The 21,175-nt window shown below is 45.1% G+C and overlaps 1 protein-coding gene across 1 annotated transcript in view; it reads left to right on the top strand.

Moving 5' to 3' along the window:
* LOC115127399 (ephrin type-A receptor 4-like) overlaps window positions 1-21,175 on the top strand; it is a 110,200-nt gene that overhangs the window by 79,213 nt on the left and 9,812 nt on the right. The window contains exons 6-17 of the mRNA XM_065024321.1: window positions 4,410-4,534; window positions 4,783-4,942; window positions 6,138-6,249; window positions 7,419-7,477; window positions 7,924-8,037; window positions 8,844-9,029; window positions 15,420-15,481; window positions 15,686-15,895; window positions 16,031-16,180; window positions 16,391-16,584; window positions 18,395-18,553; window positions 18,737-19,810. Of these exons, the coding sequence (XP_064880393.1) occupies window positions 4,410-4,534; window positions 4,783-4,942; window positions 6,138-6,249; window positions 7,419-7,477; window positions 7,924-8,037; window positions 8,844-9,029; window positions 15,420-15,481; window positions 15,686-15,895; window positions 16,031-16,180; window positions 16,391-16,584; window positions 18,395-18,553; window positions 18,737-18,851 (1,646 nt within the window). The 3' untranslated portion in view covers window positions 18,852-19,810. The remainder of the gene's footprint in view (window positions 1-4,409; window positions 4,535-4,782; window positions 4,943-6,137; window positions 6,250-7,418; window positions 7,478-7,923; window positions 8,038-8,843; window positions 9,030-15,419; window positions 15,482-15,685; window positions 15,896-16,030; window positions 16,181-16,390; window positions 16,585-18,394; window positions 18,554-18,736; window positions 19,811-21,175) is intronic.

Below are 21,175 nucleotides of genomic sequence, written 5' to 3'. Positions count from 1 at the left end.
CTAGTCATTCAACTGAGACTGCTCTTCTCTGTATCACGGAGGCCCTCCGCACTGCTAAAGCTAACTCTCTCTCCTCTGCTCTCATCCTTCTAGACCTATCGGCTGCCTTCGATACTGTGAACCATCAGATCCTCCTCTCCACCCTCTCCGAGTTGGGCATCTCCGGCGCGGCCCACGCTTGGATTGCGTCCTACCTGACAGGTCGCTCCTACCAGGTGGCGTGGCGAGAATCTGTCTCCTCACCACGCGCTCTCACCACTGGCGTCCCCCAGGGCTCTGTTCTAGGCCCTCTCCTATTCTCGCTATACACCAAGTCACTTGGCTCTGTCATAACCTCACATGGTCTCTCCTATCATTGCTATGCAGACGACACACAATTAATCTTCTCCTTTCCTCCTTCTGATGACCAGGTGGCGAATCGCATCTCTGCATGTCTGGCAGACATATCAGTGTGGATGACGGATCACCACCTCAAGCTGAACCTCGGCAAGACGGAGCTGCTCTTCCTCCCGGGAAGGACTGCCCGTTCCATGATCTCGCCATCACGGTTGACAACTCCATTGTGTCCTCCTCCCAGAGCGCTAAGAACCTTGGCGTGATCCTGGACAACACCCTGTCGTTCTCAACTAACATCAAGGCGGTGGCCCGTTCTTGTAGGTTCATGCTCTACAACATCCGCAGAGTACGACCCTGCCTCACACAGGAAGCAGCGCAGGTCCTAATCCAGGCACTTGTCATCTCCCGTCTGGATTACTGCAACTCGCTGTTGGCTGGGCTCCCTGCCTGTGCCATTAAACCCCTACAACTCATCCAGAACGCCGCAGCCCGTCTGGTGTTCAACCTTCCCAAGTTCTCTCACGTCACCCCGCTCCTCCGCTCTCTCCACTGGCTTCCAGTTGAAGCTCGCATCCGCTACAAGACCATGGTGCTTGCCTACGGAGCTGTGAGGGGAACGGCACCTCAGTACCTCCAGGCTCTGATCAGGCCCTACACCCAAACAAGGGCACTGCGTTCATCCACCTCTGGCCTGCTCGCCTCCCTACCACTGAGGAAGTACAGTTCCCGCGCAGCCCAGTCAAAACTGTTCGCTGCTCTGGCCCCCCAATGGTGGAACAAACTCCCTCACGACGCCAGGACAGCGGAGTCAATCACCACCTTCCGGAGACACCTGAAACCCCACCTCTTTCAGGAATACCTAGGATAGGATAAAGTAATCCTTCTCACCCCCCTTAAAAGATTTAGATGCACTATTGTAAAGTGGCTGTTCCACTGGATGTCTTAAGGTGAACGCACCAATTTGTAAGTCGCTCTGGATAAGAGCGTCTGCTAAATGACTTAAATGTAAATGTAAATACATGTGTCCTATGTGTTTTTGGGTGTGTGTGTGTGTGTGTGCTTTATCTTCTCTAAGTCTTAAACTTTTCCCTGATTGATAGTACAGTGTGTGTCCTTCCATTGTAACCTTCACCTCCTCCATACCAAGCCTTAGAAGGAACCACTCACAGAATCACTCATCTTTAACTTCACATTAGCCTTGGAAAAAGCAACAAGAGGACCAGAACCCGATTAAATCTCCATATCTGTCATTTTAGGAGAAAGGATGGATGTGTGGATTACCTAAGGGGAATGGGCCGGCTGACCCTTTGGGTTTCTTCCTGGTCGGGAGCGTCCCTGGTCACCCCCGGGGGGCCCTTCAAAGTGGGTCTGGCTGCCAGGCGCCCTCCAGTAAATATTGATTTGAGGGTTACAAATGGCTGCCGTTCTAATTGTTTAATAGAGACGCAACACTTTAGCCCGACTGGCAGAATGACACAACCCAGGGAAATCTATTTACCTCCGCTCGCTCTGAGAGCTGTATGTACACCCCCCCGTTCCAGACCCATCTCCCCTTCAAACCCCTCTGCCCCCACCACTGAAACCTAACCCATCGTTGGTGCTTGGATTCCAGGCCTGGTTGAACTCAATCCCTCCCTAAAAGCCTGGTTGTGTTAGCATTAGAGTGAACACTAGCCTCCCGGGACAGTAACCCCTGGACTGGTCTGGGGGAATACAATATATATAATGTCACAGAGAATCCTTTCATAATCGACGCTAGGGATCGCCTCAATAATCACAACAGTGTAATTGTTTAAAAGGCAGCACCAGGTAGGCTGGATAGGAAGTTTACAGTAGCCAAAGTCACGGGTCAGAGATTTACTTAGCTTCTATAGTAGTACTACTCTAGCTAACTTTAAATGGCACACAGTAAACTACCACAATATCAGCAACAATGTTTTGCCTGCATTTGTGTTTTAGCCTTGGTGGAGACTCAGGACCGTGTGTGTGACTGGGTCGGTGTGATACTGGGTCTATGTGTGTCTGGGTCTGTGTGTGACTGGGTCGGTGTGATACTGGGTCTATGTGTGTCTAGGTCTGTGTGTGACTGGGTCCGTGTGATACTGGGTCTATGTGTGTCTGGGTCTGTGTGTGACTGGGTCGGTGTGATACTGGGTCTATGTGTGACTGGGTCTGTGTGTGACTGGGTCGGTGTGTGACTGGGTCGGTGTGTGACTGGGTCTGTGTGTGACTGGGTCGGTGTGATACTGGGTCTATGTGTGACTGGGTCAGTGTGTGACTGGGTCGGTGTGATACTGGGTCTATGTGTGACTGGGTCTGTGTGTGACTGGGTCTGTGTGTGACTGTGTGTGACTGGGTCTGTGTGTGACTTGGTGTGACTGGGTCTGTGTTTGACTGGGTGTGACTGGGTCTGTGTTTGACTGGGTGTGACTGGGTCTGTGTGTGACTGGGTGTGACTGGGTCTGTGTGTGACTGGGTGTGACTGGGTCTGTGTGTGACTGTGTGTGACTGTGTGTGACTGGGTCTGTGTGTGACTGGGTGTGACTGGGTCTGTGTGTGACTGTGTGTGACTGGGTCTGTGTGTGACTGTGTGTGACTGGGTCTGGATGTGACTGGGTCTGTGTGTGACTGGGTCTGGGTGTGACTTGGTCGGTGTGACTGGGTCTGTGTGTGACTGGGTCTGGGTGTGACTGGGTTGATGTGTGTGTAATGTGTATATATGGGGGAAGAGTTCATGGCTGTTGAGGAGGTGAGAGGAAGGGTCTGGAAGGATGTTTCTCCTGAAGGGCTCTACAGTACCAACATTTGACTTGCATATGCGTCTATATTTTGCTGTGCGACCTGGAATTTTTATTGAGGAGCACCAGTGCGCCTAGAAAAATGAAGGATTCTATCTTTAATATCTCAAATATTTTTCCTTGTGCTCCTAAATTTCTTTGTGTGCACCTACATTTGTCTGTGTGACCCTCTGTCTATAATTATATTTCTCTTTCCTTGGGCATGAGTGTGTGCTGGTCTTTTTGTAGGCTCCACCTCTGCATTTGTCAGTGCTTTTCGATCAGTAAGTGGATGTTTTTTCCCCCAGACAACTATATCCATATGGATGATGTAACTTTCTAGTGTCGTCTGTGTCTGACTCTGACAAAATGTGTGTGTTGTCAGTCTCTGAGATAGAGGCTTGACTTTTGGAGCGAGTTGGGAGGGAGTGAGTGTGAGCTGTCATCTGTGTTTTAACCTGCAGACGTTGAAGGGGGAACACAGACAGAGCAGCTGGTTGAAATACTGTCTCATTATGGGCTACTGCAGAATGGCCTTTAGACATTGACCTCTGCCTACTTTTAATAAAAAACTATTGATTGGCTAGAAGACAGAGCAGCAACATCAAGGGAGCAGGGGAGATGTCATAGCAACGCAGTGGTTTCCCAGGGTGACCAGAGAATCTTTGGAATTTGCGGGACAGGAAGTGAGATAGTCCTTAGCTTGGAGTGTCTGCTGTGTGGAGGGAAATGGATCTAAAACTAGCTGTAGGCATTGGGAAGGTTTGTTTTGATGTATTCTAACCATTTGGCTTAGCAATAGAGCTTCACCATTGGACTCCGTAGCTGTAGCACTGTAGCCGTAGCTATTAGCCGTACACACCTAATCCCTTTGACTGGGAGCCAAGCTAAACGGCAGGTGGAGTTGATTGCATGGTATGGTGACTTTCTCAGAAAGAGCAATAGGAAAGAAACAGACTTAGTGGCTCAGAAGGTCAAAACAACAAGGCAGGAAAGGTCAATGCTCCCGAGTGGCGAGTGGCTCCCGAGTGGCGCAGCAGTCTAAGGCACTGCATCTCAGTGCGAGAGGCGTCACTACAGTCCCTGGTTTAAATCCAGGCTGTATCACATCCAGCCGTGAGTGGGAGTCCCATAGGGCAGCTCACAATTGGCCCAGCGTCGTTGGGGTTTGGCCGGAGTAGGTCTTCATTGTAATTAAGAATTTGTTCTTAACTGACTTGCCTAGTTAAATAAAGGTTCAATAAAAAAATAAACGGCTAAAATCTCTCTCTTTTTGTCATTTCTTTCTGTCCCTAGCACCGTCTCCCGTCAACTCGATCCAGGCCAAGGACATCACCAGACACACCATCTCCCTGGCCTGGCAGCAGCCTGAGAAAGCCAACGGGGTCATCCTGGAGTACGAGGTCAAATACTACGAGAAGGTGAGGTGGGAAATGTAGTTCTCTGGGAAATGCAATTCTCTGGGAAATGCAGTTCCCTGGGAAATGCAGTTTTGTTCCGCTCAGGCTTTAAAATAACATTGAACCTGACAGGTTGAGAAATCTTTTTTTTTCTGAGCAGTGAAAAGGTGACAACCTGACACTGTAGCCTCTGACGAAGCTAAAGTAAGAACCTTTGACATGCCAGGAAAACCACCTCAACTCTTTTCATCCCTCTGTCTCTCCTTCAGGACCAGAATGAGAGGAGTTATCGCATTATCAAGACGTCGTCCAGGAACACCGACATCAAGGGCCTGACCCCTCTGACCTCCTATGTGTTCCATGTGCGCGCTCGCACCGCCGCCGGCTACGGAGAGTTCAGCGCTCCTTTCGAGTTCATGACCAACTCTGGTAAGTGGAGCGCTACCTTGACAGCATCGCACAAATCACTGTGATGATGTCATTGTGACACAGAGCAAGTGTCAACATGTGTTCTGTTTTAGCACATGCTACCCACCTACATCTTTGTCACAGCTTCTAACATGTTGGAACATGAATGATATAGACATTATGTCACATACTGATATCACCTGTTTTAGTATATTATATATATATATATTCAAACTCAAGTATATATTATATATTATTGACTGTTATGAACAGTCCTGACCTCCAATCAGAGGCCCTGTGTCATCTGATTGCCCCTGTCATGTGGGCAGGAGGACATCTGTTCTGTCCTCTAGACACGGGTGTCTCCTTGTGATGCAGATGGAGATAGTGGCATATGGTAATGACACACTGAAGCACACAGCTCTTTGCTCGGTTGAATGGCACTGCATTGTGTCTCAATGGGCCTCTGAGAAACACAATACTTTATGGGGACTCCTAAAATGGAGGATAGGGAGAAGGACTAATGGGCCACACATGGAGGGAGAGAGGAAGGAAGAGGAGGTCAATGACGATGGCAAATAGAACTACTGTAGGTTTTACATCTCGGGACCTGATTAGACTGAATGATATTGACATTGCTCTGTGTCTGTCCACCCACTCTTTCCCTCTCTCTACCTCTCCTTTTTCTCTCTCTTTCTTTCTCTACCTCTCCTTTTTCTCTCTCTTTCTTTCTCTACCTCTCCTTTTTCTCTCTCTTTCTTTCTCTACCTCTCCTTTTTCTCTCTCTTTCTTTTTCTCTCCTTTTCTCTCTCCTTTTCTACCTCTCTTTTTCTTTCTTTCTCTACCTCTCCTTTTCTCTCTCTTTCTCTCTCTACCTCTCCTTTTTCTCTCTCTTTCTTTCTCTACCTCTCCTTTTTCTCTCTCTTTCTTTCTCTACCTCTCCTTTTTCTCTCTCTTTCTTTCTCTACCTCTCATTTTTCTCTCTCTTTCTCTCTCTTAACCGCTCATTTTTCTCTCTCTCTTTCTCTCACTACCTCTCCCTTTTTTCTCTCTCTCTCTCTCTCTCTCTCTCTCTCTCTCTCTCTCTCTCTCTCTCTCTCTCTCTCTCTCTCTCTCTCTCTCTCTACCTGTCTCCTCACTCTCTCTATTTATTTGTATTCCTCTCTCTTCTCCTCTTTCTTCTTTCTCTCCCTCCCGCTCTTCCTCTCATATTCAGTTCCAGCTCCTATCATCGGAGATGGGACTAACTCCACAGTGTTGCTGGTGTCTGTGGTGGGCAGTGTTGTTCTCCTCCTCATACTCATCAGTGCCTTCGTCATCAGCAGGAGGTGAGACTCTCATCCTCTCTCTCTCTCTCTCTCTCTCTCTCTCTCTCTCTCTCTCTCTCTCTCGCTCTCTCTCTCTCTCTCTCTCTCTCTCTCTCCGTTTTCTGTCTCTCCATCTTGCCTCCGTGATGAGAATGTCTTGCTTGGCAGCTGCTTGGCAGGCTCGAATAAGTGTCTGTCACACGACGACGATAGGTGCACACATGCACACACACACACACACACACACACACACACACACACACACACACACACACACACACACACACACACACACACACACACACACACACACACAGCCCCAGTGAGTGATGTGTAGCCACACCTGAGACATGATTGACGGTGTGACAGTTGAAGAGATGTAATCAGTGACCCCCGCTCCTCTTCTCCCACTCCATCACCTCTTTCCTCTCTCCCCCTCTCCTCCCTCCACCTCTATCCCTCTATCTCTCTCTGTGGCTGTAATATGGGGTGGTAGTTAGATTCTGTGACCTGTGGGGAGATGGAGAGTGAGAGAGACAGTGAGAGAGTAGGAGAGATAGAGAGAGAGAGTGAGAGAGAGGGAGGTGTAGAAGAAGAGAGAAAAAGTGAGAGAGAAGGAGGCAGCAGGTGGATTTGCAGTGACCCAATCAGAGGGTGTTAACCAGCGAGCAGTAGAGCAGAACAAAGCAGTGACACACAGATGGGATTACATGCAGATGGGGTCTCTCTCTTCACGCTTTAACCACGCTCTGTCTTTTACTGGCCACTGTTTGTGGGTGTGTGTGCGCTCCTGTGTGATTGGACACTTCTATATGTATGAGAGAGAGAGTGTGTGGGCGAAGGAGAAGGGGGATATTTGTGTGTTTGTGCGCACATGTGTGTGTGATTGGGGCTCTTCCAGCCAAGCAGGTGGCCGTCTTTGATTCATATTCATTGACGGTAACTGTCTGTCATTGTGTCTTGACCATCGTGCGGGGGAGGAGTGGGTGGGTATCGCTCAGCGTGGCTCACAGAGCTGTTTAACAGTCATTAAAAGGACAAGCGAGGCACATTGTCATGTTTAAAAGTCATTAGTCCAACATTGTTCTGCACATCTGGTGGCCTTAGACAACCTCAAGAATAACACCATGGACTTGCTCCGTGCTGCTGAACCTAGCTAACCACGTCGGCCATGTTGTTTTTCTCCCCAGAAGGAGTAAGTACAGTAAGGCCAAGCAGGATGCTGATGAAGAGAAACACCTTCACCAAGGTAGACCACTCACTGTGCTCATCCTACGCTGGTATCAACGTTCACTGATGAGCGACACTGAAAAAAGAGCCTCTGAAAGAATGACGCAGTTGGTTAATAGAGTAATAAAAGCAGTTATGTTTGTAATAACAGTGTGGATGAAATGTGGATTCCAAAAGTACTGCCGTATAACATTTACCATAGTATTCTCCAGTCAAAACCTATTGACAAGACAAACACTTTCATATTATTTTAGACGCCATTAACTCTGATGAAATAAGAGTGATTACATCAATCTAACAGAGACATTGGATGGAGAGATGTTGTAATGTAGAAGTTGAGGAATTAAAGGATCAAGGAGAAGAGAGGAAGGCAGTATGGCCCACAGCATGGGGAAAATGAAGAACAGATGGGGCTCTGCTGGTCAGAATGCATTAACCGTCCCTTTCCCTCCTCCTTTCTCTCAGGAGTGAGGATATACGTAGACCCCTTCACCTACGAGGACCCCAACCAGGCTGTCCGAGAGTTTGCCAAGGAGATCGACGCTTCCTGTATCAAGATTGAGAAAGTCATTGGCATCGGTACGGACTGGTCTTACCATTGCACATACTTTTACTATGTCAACATGACCGTCTGTCAGACTGGTAATATTTGGCCCGACTCATTGGGTCAATAGACAATAAAATGACTTGGGAGGGAAAATGTAATGTTCCTGCTTTCCCTTGTCTGCCAGTGGAAAAAGTCAGCCCATAAACCAAATAATAGAAAATAATCAATAGCCATTTCCCCTCTCTCTTGCTCTCTTTCTGCTCGACTGAGAAGGAGGGATTGGGGATCACAGGGGGTCGAGTACAGCCCCCTTTCCCACCACCACCTGTTCCCTTCCCTAGAAATAAGTGTGGTTTCAGGTGTTTTCTTCACCATGTTGAAAATATTGAGTATGTATTTTCTTGTGAGTTTGATAAGACGTGTGTTTTATAATAAGTTGTGTGTATGTGTGTGTTCCAGGTGAGTTTGATAAGACGTGTGTTTTATAATAAGTTGTGTGTATGTGTGTGTTCCAGGTGAGTTTGATAAGACGTGTGTTTTATAATAAGTTGTGTGTATGTGTGTGTTCCAGGTGAGTTTGATAAGACGTGTGTTTTATAATAAGTTGTGTGTATGTGTGTGTTCCAGGTGAGTTTGATAAGACGTGTGTTTTATAATAAGTTGTGTGTATGTGTGTGTTCCAGGTGAGTTTGTGTGTTTTATAGTTGTGTGTATGTGGTGTTCCAGGTGAGTTTGATAAGACGTGTGTTTTATAATAAGTTGTGTGTATGTGTGTGTTCCAGGTGAGTTTGATAAGACGTGTGTTTTATAATAAGTTGTGTGTATGTGTGTGTTCCAGGTGAGTTTGGGGAGGTGTGCAGCGGTCGTCTGAAAATGCCAGGGAAGAGGGAGATTTGTGTGGCCATTAAAACCCTGAAGGCGGGATACACCGACAAGCAGAGGCGGGACTTCCTGTCTGAGGCTAGCATCATGGGCCAATTCGACCATCCAAACATCATTCACCTGGAGGGAGTGGTCACCAAGTGTAAGTAGGATCCTAATCAGAGGATTTTTGAAAGGTAGAATTTAAATAAATGTGAGTAAATCAAAATATTGTGGATCTTATAATAGAGAAAGCAATCATATACTCTATATTTTCCCTATGGTCAACATAAACTATGAGGAGAGAGAACCTGAAAGGGACAAGCTCAGATAAAGACCCATCCCAGCCCTGTTACCCAGAGAGCCATGGGTAGCGGTGGTGTGGGTCTGGACATGGCTCCCATCCTGGGAATCCCCAGGTGGTTGGAGTCCAGATGGAACAGGTCTGGTCCAGGTCGGCTACAGGGTTAATGTGTCCTGCGCTGCAACTAGCTCATTAATCATAGTGTCAGCTGTAAATGTGTTTGGGGTTAGAGAGTGATACCGTATCTGCAGGACAGACCCTGTACTGCTGCCACACCAGACGCTGGCTTCTTACCCCTTCACCCCTTGTTGTTTAGAGTGTATTGGGGGATGGGGGGGTGTACGTGTGGGAAACTAGTTGGGCGTTCAGTTCGTAGTGCGTTGTATAGGTGTTTGAGAGAGAGAGTTTCTATTGATGTTCCTACTGGTTTAGAATTGTATTCTTCATGTCTTTTACTATGAATGTGTGTCTGTTCACCTTTGATTAGGTACATGTGTGTGTGAGTGTAACCTCAGATTCCCAGTTACGTTGCCTGGATAGATGGAGAGACTGGTTTAATGCATTGTGACAGAACAGCCAGCCCTATATGTCCTCCTCTCTAGGTGAATAGACCAATCACAGTCAGCCATTCAATCTGCACAGCCCTCAGAGAGAGAGAGAGAGAGAGAGAGAAAGAGAGAGAGGAATCAGAGATAAAGGGAGGAAAGACATAGGAGATGAGAAGGAGAGACAGGATGTGATTGAAAAATAGAGAGGAGAACAATAAATGTGAGAGGGAGCGTGAAGGAGATAGAAGGAGAGAAGGAGAGGGGAATAGGGGGAGAAAGATTGAGAAAGGAAAGGGGAGGCTGAAAGAGAAGCAGACACTGAGAGAGAGATGTAGAGAGAGATGTAGAGAGAGATGTAGAGAACGAGTAAATGAGATACCAGACTGGAAACAGAAACCGTTTGAGAGGAGAGGACTGCATCTAATTTTCCTCTCCTTCCCTCTCCCCTTACTCCCATCTTTGTAATGACAAAAAGCTTGACACCCGTTTCTCTGCAATTAGTCCTTCACACTTGAGTGTGTCGGTGGAATCTATTAAGAATCCATTATTTGAATTGCACTTTTCCCCCTCCCTATTCCAATCTAGTTAAAAGGGACTTCTATCTCGCCTCAGTACGGCAGCACTGCCTGTCCAAGAGGCCAATTAAGTCTTATTCATTATTGATGAAGTCTAAATACGCACTAAATACATAAATAGACTAACATCAGAGACTCAGAGTTGAGGCAGCATAGCCTCTCATCTTAGCCATTTTTTTTTTCTTAGTGTCACTCTGACATAATTAAAAACCCTGGCCGTCCATCGTCAATCGTTAATACTTTAAGGATTCCCAGCTTTCCTTTAGGATGTGATACATTTAAATTCCCACATTTACATTATGTAAGCACTGCTAAATTAGAAATGGTCCTTTTATAAAAACAAGTACAATACGATCCAGTGAGAGTTAGTAGCAGGCCTCTTTGTGTTCTCCCACCGACGTCAGCTCTTTTTAATAACGTTCCCCTAATGTTACCTCAACGTTCTCCAAACATTGTCTATATGTTATCCTCTACCCTCCCTAGGAATTTTTGGACAGGTGATAATCAGCTTATTGGCGGGGCCCTTGCCCAGAGTTCATTGCCAAAGGCGGCGGGACGTATTCAGTAAACAAGACATTAGCATGCAAATAGGCTGAGAGGACGAGGGAGGGGCTGAGAAGGGGCGAGATGGGGGTCGTAGGTCAGACGCTCCTCAGACTTAGTTAGGGAGCTGTCAATCAGCCGCGGCCCGGGGGCAGCAGAGGAGAACAAAACAGCACAAAGATGGTTGACAAAGAGGCTCCCCTCTCAAGTTGAACTCCACTTCCTCTTTGGGGCGTTGCTATAGCCCTGTAAGTCATGGAGTGCCAATCACGCACCACACAGAGCCGTGACTGACAGCCTCTTGGCAATCGAACCAGTCTACTGCAGAGTGGGAGAACTTCACCTTCAGACCCTGAAACTACTAACTACTTGACTCAGTGGAACTAGACACTAATAACTAGGAAACACTCCAATAACTCTCAAATATGTGGGCAAATGAGTTTCTGATAACAAATCAAATGTGAGTATACATGTTTAAAATAATAATCATAATCATAGCACAGTATCTAACAATTCCAAGAGGAGTTAGAAGTAAAAGTCAACTCTTCGCCATGTATTTGCTGTATGGCTGGTTAGGCAGTTGCCATCTTGCTAGAGCTATGGGATGAATCACACATCTCTCCCCCCTCTCCACCTCCTCCTCTCTACCTCCCAGAGCCACACAAAGACACGCAAACCATCACAGAACCACCAGGGAATCTCCCTCCTGCTGAAATAAAGAGACAGATGCTCCCCCGAGAGAGAGAGAGAGAGAGAGAGAGAGAGCGAGAGAGAGAGGAAGGGCAGAGAGGGCAGAAAGGAGTGGCAGGGATGGAGAATGACATGGAATAATAGAAAGTGTGGGGGAAAGAAAGGGAGAGAGAATGTGGAGAGTGACAGAATGTACAGAAAGTTGGCATAAAAGTGGGAAAGGAACAGAGATAATGGTGAAGGACATAAATAGACAGATTGTCATAGATGAATAAAGATTGTGTGTGTATGTACAGTGCCTTCAGAAAGTATTCACACCTTGAATTCAAAATGGAGGAAATATTTTTTTCTCACCAACCTACATACAATACCCCATAATGACAAAGTGAAAACATGTTTTTAGACATTTTTAGCACAATTGAAAATGAAATACAGAAATATCTCATTTACGTAAGTATTCACACCCCTGCGTCAATTATTTGTAGAAGCACCGTTGTCAGCGATTACAGCAGAGTCTTTCTGGGTAAATCTCCAAGAGCTTTCCACACCTGGGTTGTGCAACATTTGGCCATTCTTTTTTAAATTCTTCAAACTCTGTCAAATTAGTTGTTTATCATTTGCTACACAACCATTTTCAGGTCTTGCCATAGATTTTCAAGTAGATTTAAGTAAAAACTGTAATTCGGCCACTCAGGAATATTCACTGTTGTCTTCGTTAGCAACTCCAGTGTAGATTTGGCCTTGTGTTTTAGGTTATTGTCCAGCTGAAAGGTGAATTCATCTCCCAGTGTCTGGTGGAAAACAGATTGAATCAGGTTTTCCTCTAGGATTTTGCTTGTGCTTAGCTTCATTCCGTTTATTTTTTATCCATAAAACCTCCCCAGTCCTTAACATTTACAAGCATATCCATAACATGATGCAGCCACCATCATGCTTGAAAAAATGGAGAGTGGCAATGTGTTATTTATGTTTGGGGCAAATCCAATACAACACTTTCTATTCAGGACAAAAAGTGAATTGCTTTGCCACATTTTTTTCAGTTTTACTTTAGTGCCTTGTTGCAGACAGGATGCATGTTTTGGAATATTTGTATTCTGTACAGGCTTCCTTCTTTTCACTCACTTGTCAATAAGGTTAGCATTGTGGAGTAACTACGGTGTTGTTGATCCATCCTCAGTTTTCTCCTATCACAGCCATTAAACTCTGTAACTGTTTTAAAGTCACCATTGGGCTCATGGTGAAATCCCTGAGTGGTTTCCTTCCTCTCCGGCAACTGAGTTAGGAAGGATGCCTGTATCTTTGTAGTGACTGGGTGTATTGATACACCATCCAAAGTGTCATTAATAACTTCACCATCTTCAAAGGGATATTATATTGTCTGTTAGCTTTTTTCTTCTTCTTTTTTAAATTTTTTACCAATCTACCAATAGGTGCCCTTCTTTGTGAGGCATTGGAAACCTCCCTGGTCTTTGTGTTTGAATCTGTGTTTGAAATTCACTACTGGACTGAGGGACCTGACAGATAATTGTATGTGTCGGTTACAGAGATGAGATAGTCATTAAAAAATCATGTTAAACACTATTATTGCACACAGAGAGTCCATGCAACTTATTATGTGACTTGTTAAGCACATTTACACTCCTGAACGTATTTAGGCTTTCAATGGCAAAGGGGTTGAATACTTATTGACTCAAGACATTTCAGGGGTAGAATACCTATTGACTCAAGACATTTCAGGGGTAGAATACGTATTGACTCAAGACATTTCAGGGGTAGAATACCTATTGACTCAAGACATTGCAGGGGTAGAATACGTATTGACTCAAGACATTTCAGGGGTAGAATACCTATTGACTCAAGACATTTCAAGACATTCAAGACATTTCAGGGGTAGAATACGTATTGACTCAAGACATTTCAGGGGTAGAATACCTATTGACTCAAGACATTGCAGGGGTAGAATACGTATTGACTCAAGACATTTCAGGGGTTGAATACCTATTGACTCAAGACATTGCAGGGGTAGAATACGTATTGACTCAAGACATTTCAGGGGTAGAATACCTATTGACTCAAGACATTGCAGGGGTAGAATACGTATTGACTCAAGACATTTCAGGGGTTGAATACCTATTGACTCAAGACATTGCAGGGGTAGAATACGTATTGACTCAAGACATTTCAGGGGTTGAATACGTATTGACTCAAGACATTTCAGGGGTTGAATACTTATTGACTCAAGACATTTCAGGGGTTGAATACTTATTGACTCAAGACATTGCAGGGGTAGAATACGTATTGACTCAAGACATTTCAGGGGTAGAATACGTATTGACTCAAGACATTTCAGGGGTTGAATACTTATTGACTCAAGACATTGCAGGGGTAGAATACTTATTGACTCAACACATTTCAGGGGTTGAATACTTATTGACTCAAGACATTGCAGGGGTAGAATAATTATTGACTCAAGACATTTCAGGGGTTGAATACTTATTGACTCAAGACATTGCAGGGGTAGAATACTTATTGACTCAAGACATTTCAGGGGTTGAATACCTATTGACTCAAGACATTTCAGGGGTTGAATACTTATTGACTCAAGACATTGCAGGGGTTGAATACTTATTGACTCAAGACATTGCAGGGGTAGAATACTTATTGACTCAAGACATTTCAGGGGTTGAATACCTATTGACTCAAGACATTTCAGGGGTTGAATACTTATTGACTCAAGACATTGCAGGGGTAGAATACTTATTGACTCAACACATTGCAGGGGTAGAATACTTATTGACTCAAGACATTTCAGGGGTAGAATACTTATTGACTCAACACATTGCAGGGGTAGATTACGTATTGACTCAAGACATTTCAAGGGTAGAATACTTATTGACTCAACACATTTCACGGGTAGAATACGTATTGACTCAACACATTTCAGCTTTTCAATTTTTATTTGTAAACATTTCTAAAAACATAATTCCACTTTGAAATGAAGGGGTTGTCAAGGCTGTGAGTAACTGGTGAAAGGAGTCAGGCGCAGGAGAGCTGAGATGTGTGGACAAGGTATTTAATACAAGATAACACCAGTATAAACACAATACTATGGTGCGGAACAATACCAGTACCACAAAATAAACTGGCATAATAACGAAACCTGGCAACAAAATACCAGCCGTCAGTAACAGCCTGAACAATAGAACAAACACGCACACAAACATGGGGGAAACCAGAGGGTTAAATAATGAACATGTAATGGGGGAATTGAAACCAGGTGTGTAGAAAACAAAGACAAAACAAATGGAAAATGAAAAGTGGATCGGTGATGGCTAGAAGGCCGGTAACGTCGACCGCGGGACCCTGCCCGAACAAGGAGAGGGACCGACTTCGGCGGAAGTCGTGACAGGGATATTGTGTGTAGGCCAGTGACATGTTTTTATAGCTATATTTAATACATTTCAATTCAGGCTGTAACACAACAAAATGTGTAAAAAGTCTAGCGGGGTGAATACATTCTGAAGAGACCATTTCTTGCCTTTGCTCATTAGTATACTAGATTGTGTGTGTGTGGGGGGGGGGGGGTGTTATGTTACAGTAGAGATCCTTCTCTGTGTTGTTGAGTAAGTGGGAGCCACGAGGACACACTTACACTGAACTAATTAAATCACTACAGGACTGAGACGAATGGTATACCACACACACACACACACACACACACACACACACACACACACACACACACACACACACACACACACACACACACACACACACACACACACTCTCCTGAGAACCACTGCTCTCCTGCTGTGCTGTGATGTGCGTCATTTACCTCCATAATCATCTGCCTTTCATTCTCTCTCACTCTCTCTCTCTCTTTTTTTCTTCAGGTAAACCAGTGATGATTATCACAGAGTACATGGAGAATGGCTCGCTGGATGCATTTCTGAGGGTAAGTCATGTGTGTGTGGTATGTGTCTGCTTACATATGTTCAGAACTCGGACTATTACGGCCGTTATCCTCGTAATGAATGTCAAACAAGCAACATCATCAAGATTCTGATGACTTACTATCTACAATCATCATCACATCCTGCCAGTAGACTGCATACAAACATGATCTAACATGAATTTCTTTGTTTGTTTGGTTCTCTAGAAGAATGACGGGCGTTTCACAGTGATCCAGCTGGTGGGCATCTTGCGTGGCATCGCGTCGGGCATGAAGTACCTGTCTGACATGAGCTACGTCCACAGAGACCTGGCCGCACGCAACATCCTGGTCAACAGCAACCTGGTGTGTAAGGTGTCTGACTTCGGCATGTCACGAGTCCTGGAGGACGACCCCGAGCCTGCTTACACCACCAGGGTAAGAGAGTCTGGCTGTAATTTCAGTATGTCTATCTACCTGTCAGCATTTTTAGATGTTTTTATTTTTGTATGTAGATCTATGTTTTTGGTACAGTATGAGTGATACTAACACCTTGTTACCTGACAATCACAGGGAGGGAAGATCCCCATTCGCTGGACAGCCCCAGAGGCCATCGCCTACAGAAAGTTCACCTCGGCCAGCGACGTGTGGAGCTACGGCATTGTCATGTGGGAAGTGATGTCATACGGAGAGCGGCCATATTGGGACATGAGTAACCAGGATGTAAGTCTACAATGAGAACAGATTCAGGTTTAAATCGTCAAATAATGATTATGTTATGTCATAATAACAAATAGTATCTGTGCAATTACAGCTGTACAATTTTCCTGATTCCATCCTATTATTCAATTATAATAACATCATCATTACAGTGTGATTTTAAGATGGCTGAGTAATCTAGCTCACAGTCTACCATTAACCCTCTCCCCCAAGGTGATCAAGGCCATAGATGAGGGGTACAGGCTGCCCCCACCTATGGACTGCCCCGTGGCATTGCACCAGCTGATGCTGGACTGCTGGCAGAGGGAGAGGGGCGATAGGCCCAAGTTTGGCCAGATCGTCAACATGCTGGACAAACTGATCCGGAACCCCAACAGCCTGAAGAGGACTGGAGGAGAGACCACACGGTGAGACAGGGATTTCCTGGTTTATTCACAATTATTGTAATGTGTGTAGTCAGTACTGTTTTATACACTCCCATAGAACATTAACTGAACGGTACACCTTGTAAAATGAAGTATGTGTTCTAATAGAGTTGAGAATTACAATGGTAGCTAGCTGTATGTTATTAAAAAAATAATGTAAATAGGAGCCGTTACTCCTAGGAGGACGTGTGTTTACAGACCTAGAGCTAGTCGGGGAGGAAAGTATTTTCCACTTTAACACAGAGAGAGAGAGGGAGAGAGGGAGAGAGAGAGATAGAGAGAGAGAGAGAGAGAGAGGGAGGGAGAGAGAGAGAGAGAGAGAGAGAGAGAGAGAGAGAGGGAGGGAGGGAGGGAGGGAGAGAGAGAGAGAGAGGGAGGGAGGGAGAGAGAGAGAGAGAGAGAGAGGGAGGGAGGGAGAGGGAGAGAGGGAGAGAGAGAGAGAGAGAGAGGGAGGGAGAGGGGGAGAGAGAGTCCTAGAGGAGTAATTAGTGGAACTGAATCCAATAAACAGCTTTTACAGTTAAAGAAGGGGAAATGTTCTGCAGAGTATACAGGGGTGGGGGAGTGGTTGAGGTCTTGGGGTCCCTAGCAACATTTCAAATCCACATGCTGGTTCCATGGCTCAGGGTGGTAGAGGTGGAGAAAGACCCCCAAACCACCACAGTATGTTTCACAATGACATTCACAACGAAGCAGGGGCCTGTGTATTACCCCACAGCTCCCCCACCTCACCCAGACTACCCCCAATAGACCCCAGCCCCCCCAGCCAGGCCAAAGTGGTGCTTGAACCCTGCAGCCCAAGCCTCTTAGCCAACACCTGGTCAATTATGGAGGAGGGGAGCAGTGGAGCGGGACTGTAGTGAGCGTGCTCAGTCCCTCAGCTGCACCGGCCCTGGGTAAATATTTGATGGCAGACATCATTGTGAAGCTAGGGACGGAGGGATGGAAAAGGAGAGGGGAAATGTAGTTCTCTGTTGGTGTGCCTGAAAGAAGGACAAGAGTCATGATGAATATTTGCATGCTAGAGGAGAAGCAGTATGAGGTTAAAGCCACAGTGTGTGTTGTTAATGTTTTCTCTTTAAATAACGATTAACTAACTGTGTTGGTGACACCCGGGAGGAACTGTGTTTTATTTGGCTTCTGTCTTGGAGGACAAATGGAGATGGGACGCATGCTAGTGCTTAGTTTGACTAACTTTCTGATTCCATAAGAAAAAAAGATGTGTGTGGGAGAGAGAGAGAGAGAGAGAGAGAGAGAGGGGGGACAGACAGAAAGAAGAGATGCTGAAGAATTACAGTTCCTTTTTCAAAGCCTTAGGGTAGTTCACACGCCTGGCCCCTGTGATAAGCTAACGTCAAATGATGAAAAACATCACTGCCCTTGAGGCCAGGGGGCACCGTGTCTCTCCCTCCTCCTCAGGTCTTGATTTAACTGGTTGTTCAGGTGTTGCAGTTATGTCTGAGTGACAGGTGAGGTGATGTAAGAAACAAGAGCAGTGCCATTCTAATCCATCAGTTTCTTACTGCCAAGTCGTTTGACAACAGTTTCTCAAAATGGTGGCTTAGGTAGTTTAATACAGGTTGTGGGTTGAGGCTTAATCATTTCGGTCAATGGGTAAAGATGGTAGTTATTTAAAAAATATATATATATATATTTGGAGGGTCAAAAGAAAACTCTTGAAAGATTTAGGTGGGTTGGACAACTGAAAGGTTTAGGTACCGGTGCTTTAATATAGTGGAAATTGTCTGGATGTAGACTGACCGTATCCCCCTCCATCCTGCACGGTATCCAGACCCAGCACCACCCTCCTGGAGCCGGTCAGCCCGGAGGTGGCCTCGGCACTGGGCTCTGTGGAGGACTGGCTGCAGGCCATCGGCATGGAGAGATACAGTGACAACTTCACCGCAGCAGGATACACCACCCCAGAGGCTGTGGTTCATATGACACAGGAGTGAGTTATGCTTGGTTTACTCAGCATTTATGCATCCAGGAGAGACCTGTCTGACTTTTTTAACTAATTTATATTAGGCCGGGTTGACACCTAGAGAGGATGTTAAATTTGTCACATGAATCAGGAAGCTGTCATAGTTTGTCTTGGTTCCTAATGTTTTCTTTCCTCCTCTTGTTATAACAGGGACATGGGCCGAATTGGAATCTCCTCAGCTGCACACCAGAATAAGATCCTGACCAGTGTCCAGGGAATGCTCTCCCAAATGCAACAGATACAAGGCAGAATGGTTCCGGTCTGATCCACAAGAAGGAAATGACTTCATTTCTTACGATAATAAAAAATTAAATATCAAAAGACAAATGAACGATAAAATTGTTTACCTCATCCATGCACTTTAAATTGGATTTAAAAGAAGAAGAAGAAAAGTGGGAAAAAATTGCACTTTTTGTCAGACGTTAGACTCTATTGAGAACGGGATATTTTTCTGTCTGAGCGGCGCTGGGAATAGGACGGACGGAAAGCTTTTCTGAGAGGCCAACTGGAGTGCCTTCACCGGTCTGGAAGGAATTCAGAGGGGATCGCTCCTCTGGGCAGAAGTCATGTTTCTGGAACGTTCTTTCTGGAATACCTCCAGAGCAGTAATTGTGTTAAGTTGTGTATGTATGAATTGTTCTCTGTGACTCGCTGCCATACCCTCCATTGTCTTTCTCAGCTGGATCCGTTCTAACAACAACATGGAGGATTCCAACCTCGAGATAAACACTGATGTTCTGAATCTGAGAGGTTAAGGGAGGGATTCAGGAGGGAGGGGAAGTGGGATCTGTGTTTTTGCTCTGTTCTGGTCTTGTTTTTCCCAGATTGGGCTGTTTTGTTGCCCTCAGGACATTGAGCATTTTCTCAGAATGTCTTTGATCTAAAGAGGTGCATTGCTACCCCTTGTCCTCCCAAACCAACATCTCACCCCTCCTAAAACATTTTATTTGGATCATCTTTCATCAGCCTCTCTGGATTACAGCCCGCCCCCCAGGGTCTGATTATTGCTTTTTGTTCTTTGACAGACAGCTGTTTGGACCAGTTGGATTCTTACTGTGTATTTGTTTCCTGAACGTAAAAATGAGAGCAAAGGAGTATGGGATTTATTTGAGCACAACTGTGCACAACTGCGGAGAGATGGATATGTAACAAAAAACAATGACAACGACATCAAAATAAACAAGAGAATGGATGCTGGACATTATTCAATCATCAATCACCACGGTAAGGATCTATAAGCTACCCTTCCCACAGTTCTTTTAGACAACTTATCTTTGCTCATTGTGTATTTATTCCTTGTGTTATTATTTTTCTATCATTTCTCTTTTTCTGTATTTGTTGGGAAGGTCCCCTACGTAAGCATTTCAATGTTAGTCTAAACCTGTAGCAGATGAGACATAACATTTCATTTCAATGTATTTTTATTTGACGTATCTTTGTTGGTATTAACACAAAAACAAACAAACGATCTACTATGAAACACTACAGTATGTGAGCTTATTCAGGTCTGAGCTGTATCATTATGTATATACTGCAGTACTGTTGCATATGGCACTTTTTAACCCTCTGTAGTGTGTACATACTGTAGTACTGTTTAACGGTCTCTATCTGTAGTGTGTACATACTGTAGTACTGTCTATTTCCCTCTCTGTAGTGTGTACATACTGTAGTACTGTCTATCTTCCCCTCTGTAGTGTGTACATACTATAGTACTGTCTATTTCCCTCTCTGTAGTGTGTACATACTGTAGTACTGTCTATCTTCCCCTCTGTAGTGTGTACATACTGTAGTACTGTCTATTTCCCCCTCTGTAGTGTGTACATACTGTAGTACTGTCTATTTCCCCCTCTGTAGTGTGTACATACTGTAGTACTGTCTATCTCCCCCTCTGTAGTGTGTACATACTGTAGTACTGTCTATTTCCCCCTCTGTAGTGTGTACATACTGTAGTACTGTCTATTTCCCCCTCTGTAGTGTGTACATACTGTAGTACTGTCTATCTCCCCCTCTGTAGTGTGTACATACTGTAGTACTGTCTATTTCCCTCTCTGTATTGTGTACATACTGTAGTACTGTCTATTTCCCCCTCTGTATTGTGTACATACGGTAGTACTGTCTATTTCCCTCTCTGCAGTGTGTACATACTGTAGTACTGTCTATTTCCCTCTCTGTAGTGTGTACATACTGTAGTACTGTCTATTTCCCTCTCTGTAGTGTGTACATACTGTAGTACTGTCTATCTTCCCCTCTGTAGTGTGTACATACTGTAGTACTGTCTATTTCCCTCTCTGTAGTGTGTACATACTGTAGTACTGTCTATTTCCCCCTCTGTAGTGTGTACATACTGTAGTACTGTCTATCTCCCCCTCTGTAGTGTGTACATACTGTAGTACTGTCTATCTCCCCCTCTGTAGTGTGTACATAATGTAGTACTGTCTATTTCCCCCTCTGTAGTGTGTACATACTGTAGTACTGTCTAACTCTCTCTGTAGTGTGTACATACTGTAGTACTGTCTATCTCTCTCTCTCTGTAGTGTGTACATACTGTAATACTGTCTATCTCCCCCTCTGTAGTGTGTACATACTATA

Source organism: Oncorhynchus nerka, linkage group LG11 (genome assembly GCF_034236695.1).
Source record: "Oncorhynchus nerka isolate Pitt River linkage group LG11, Oner_Uvic_2.0, whole genome shotgun sequence".
Lineage (NCBI taxonomy): Eukaryota > Metazoa > Chordata > Actinopteri > Salmoniformes > Salmonidae > Oncorhynchus > Oncorhynchus nerka.
This window is presented reverse-complemented; position numbering and strand designations above follow the sequence as displayed.